Here is a 3316-nt window from a genome sequence, read left to right as displayed (position 1 = left end):
GATCTCATGTTGAGATCACATGCAATGTTTTTTTTTCTAAGCTCCAAAAACAACATTGTGATTTTTACCTTAGACGATTTCTTATAACACAGTGTTTTTTTAGACGTGTATGAGCAAATTTGTAGAATTTTTTGACGGTAAACTAAGCGCTAGCCATTCCTTTTTTTCTGTGACACTTGATTCACATGCTTAAAAAAGTTACAAGTTTAGTGTAACAAAGAAAATGCAGAAATGGAATGTAATTTGCTCTTGAAAGCTATAGTTTCGTAACTATAGTCCTCTCAGCTCTTGAAAATACTGCTGCATATATATATGGGGGCAGTAGGGGAAATTCTGTGTAGCAAAACGGGACTATGTATATAGTGTTGACAAGATGGCCCAATTACTTGTCAACTGTATGCCCTCTGAACATACGCCGGATCCTTAGCCGTAACTACTGGCCTGCTACTAGTAAGTTTAAACTAGATTAGTTAACTAATTAGCCTCTGTCTTCCATGAGATGAGTGCATCATCTCTCCTTCTCGTTCTGCAAAACACCAGAACAATGTTCGACTACACTAGTCAGGATGCAGATTGATCACCGGTAGATTAACAATCACAAGCAGTCCCCTTTAGAAAAAACGCACCGATCTTAATTGCCACAGCCAGGAAACTGCCGCGGCCACAGCCGGAGCGACGTGGATGGCCCCTCCTCCTCCACCTCCGGGAAGAAGCCCCCGAACAGCGTCGCCGGCTGCATCGGCGCCATGAGCTCCGCCACCACCGCCGACGCCTCCACGGCAGCACGTCGCCGCCCCTCCTCGCTCATCTGACAAACAGTGGAGACGCATGCAGAAGGTCAGGTCAGTATAGGAGCAATAGCAGGCAGGCACGCAGGACGCAGCGATGCAAATCACTCCTACCATACCATGTGGCGAAGGAAGCTGTTCTGCTCCTCCAGGATGTGCACCTGAATGACACACCAACAGATGAACAGAGCAGGATCATTCACAGTTGCTTGTCTGCATCTTAAATCATTCCGGTTCCCCTACGATTACAGCTGCTTACCCTGTGGTATGATTCGTCCAGCTGCTGCTCCAACAGTTTATCCTGCACACAAAGAAGCCATGTGTGGCCAGTCACTCAGACACTGACAGTGAAATGTGGAGTGAATTTTGTACAATGCAGGGCGTGGTGTGTATGCGTACCTTCATCACACGGACTTTACCCAGTGCATACTCTACCTGCTGCTCCAGATCGCCGAGGTCCGTGGTTGCGGCGGGTGGCAGGTCGTCTCCGGTCTGCCTCCTCACGCTGGCCTCGAGGCGGTCACGCTCATGCCTCAACCTTGTGATTTCGGCCAACAGCTCCTGTCTGCAAGAATCACATAAACCAATCAGAATGCAATCATGCCGTTAACTCTCAGTGCACAAATTTATATGTATGTAGCTAGTACAGCAAGATGTGTTTGTTCGCTAACCTGATGGCGGTCATCATCATGATTTATCCCCTCGAACTTGCCTTTGGTGATGATCTGGTAGCGTTGCATCAGCTCGCTCCAGCTTAACAAATGAAAGTGAGTGAGCCGTCAGCACTATATTCCAGCACTATTGTACAGTGAATATATATTGACAAGATATCAAATTTATGCACATCATGTACATGTTTCAGTCACTGGGTGTTGTTGAGGTTATGCTACGATTATGCATGCACGTACTCCCTCCGATCCCACAATATAAGATGTTTTTGCAAGCTGTTTTTATATAACTTTAAAAGTCAGTGCTTGCATAAGAACCAACCAATCGGAGGCTAATTACTTACTTGTGACTGATCGACCACCAGTAAAATTTATTTTGGGCGTTTATGCTGAGGTGGGTACACTAGTATCTGAATCTGACCATGAATCCTAATCCGAAGATGCCCCACGATTGAAATCAGAGCTCATTTAAAAACGCATATCATCTGACTGACTAACTTGAGCATGAAAGTTGGTTCTCATCTTGTATTCCACACAAATCAATTGGGCACCGCAAGATCGGCTGCCACTTGCAAGGAATGTAGGTTCAGTAATTGGTAAGTTCATCAAAACATAGTGCAGAATTTCGCTTGTCCAGAACGAGTCACCGCACACAGTTATGCAGGAGGATGAAGTGAAAAGGGCAGGGAGGCACCTATAGCTAGCCAGGGCATTGCAGTTGCAGGATCAAATCGAAAATGGGCGTGACGTAATATCCAAAATCAGTGCACAACCGGAAGGAATCGAGATTGGGTGAAGAAGATGGAGAAAGGAGCGGGCGGGACCTGGTGTGGGGGCTGCAGTAGTCCATCTGCTTGCCGGCGCGGTCGAAGACGAGGACGCCGACGTCCGCCTCCCAGAGCGCGGCGAGCTCCTGCGCCTCCGTCAGCAGCCCGCCGCTGCGCTCGCCGAAGGTGGCCCGCCGCGAGACGTCGTCGTCGGCCATCCCGCGCCCCTTCTCTTCTGCTGGAACCGAGACAGAGCAAGAAGAGACTCGCATTCGCATTCGCATTCGCGGCAGAAGGAGAAGCATTGCAGCTGTACACAGGTTTGATTGATTGTTACCTCGTGGTTGATCGGACGCGGTTGCTTTCCTCTTCTTCTTGAGTTCTTGTTGGGGATTCTTCCAGGCCAAGTCTGAAACTGTAGTAATTCTGAAAGAAACAAGCGGCAGAGGACGCAGCGCAGCAGGGGGAGTGGAAGTGGAGCACCAAGGTGTCTAGGTAGGTAGCGGCTTCGTACTGAAGACCTGACACGCAGCGCAATTGCCGGGAAGCTTCGTCCGCGGCTACAGGAGTGGGGTGGGGTGGTAGCTTTGACCACTCCGCTCTGCTCCCATGCGGCAGCGCGCGAGCACCCTCAGCAGTCATGGTGTGCGTAGCGTACCAATGGCTGTATCGGCAGCGTATCCCGCCGGCGTGTGTGACTGTAGCAGCAGCAGCACTCTGGTGCTGTGCTGTGACCGACCGGAAAGCGAGCGGTGCGGAACAAAAGCGGCCTTCGCGGCGGCTTCGTGCGTTGCCGATCTCGGCGCCTCCTCCGGTCGCCGTGCCTCTTTTCCGGGCGGTGGAATATTGCCGTTTCCGGCCTAAGGATAAAGTCCGTGAACCGGCCAGGCCTTGACCGACACCGCGGCGACAGTTTGTTGGCGCTTCACCAGCGCACTACACCCACAGGGTATTGAACATATAAACCCTCCTAGACTCGTAGTCACGACCGCACCCTCCACGTCGCCTCATAAAATCGCTATGCCACCGTTTGTAAATTCTGCATCCTGCCGAGGGCATTTTATAGAGGTAAAAGCACCCTAGGTATCCTAAC

The 3316-nt window shown here is 50.4% G+C and overlaps 1 protein-coding gene across 1 annotated transcript; it reads right to left on the bottom strand.

The window, feature by feature from the left end:
* Positions 1-310: 310 nt before the first annotated feature.
* LOC119333878 (MADS-box transcription factor 29-like) lies at positions 311-2865 on the bottom strand. Its single transcript, XM_037606613.1, has 9 exons — positions 2738-2865; positions 2561-2649; positions 2281-2461; positions 1460-1541; positions 1188-1349; positions 1048-1089; positions 908-949; positions 627-808; positions 311-526 (listed from the first exon to the last, which is right to left on the bottom strand). The coding sequence occupies exons 1-8, from the start codon at positions 2863-2865 to the stop codon at positions 632-634; spliced, it is 903 nt and encodes a 300-aa protein (XP_037462510.1). The 3' UTR covers positions 311-526; positions 627-631.
* Positions 2866-3316: the final 451 nt, after the last annotated feature.

The sequence above is a fragment of the Triticum dicoccoides genome, chromosome 7A (assembly GCF_002162155.2).
Source record: "Triticum dicoccoides isolate Atlit2015 ecotype Zavitan chromosome 7A, WEW_v2.0, whole genome shotgun sequence".
Lineage (NCBI taxonomy): Eukaryota > Viridiplantae > Streptophyta > Magnoliopsida > Poales > Poaceae > Triticum > Triticum dicoccoides.
This window is presented reverse-complemented; position numbering and strand designations above follow the sequence as displayed.

Bases quoted from the DNA above. Each gene is read 5' to 3' on its own strand.
- LOC119333878 (XM_037606613.1), bottom strand. From the start codon at position 2,865: ATGACTGCTGAGGGTGCTCGCGCGCTGCCGCATGGGAGCAGAGCGGAG. The intron at 2,650-2,737 runs GTACGAAGCCGC...TGTTTCTTTCAG, and splicing joins CGCTGCGTGTCAGGTCTTCA to AATTACTACAGTTTCAGACT. The intron at 1,090-1,187 runs GTACGCATACAC...CTTTGTGTGCAG, and splicing joins GTAAAGTCCGTGTGATGAAG to GATAAACTGTTGGAGCAGCA.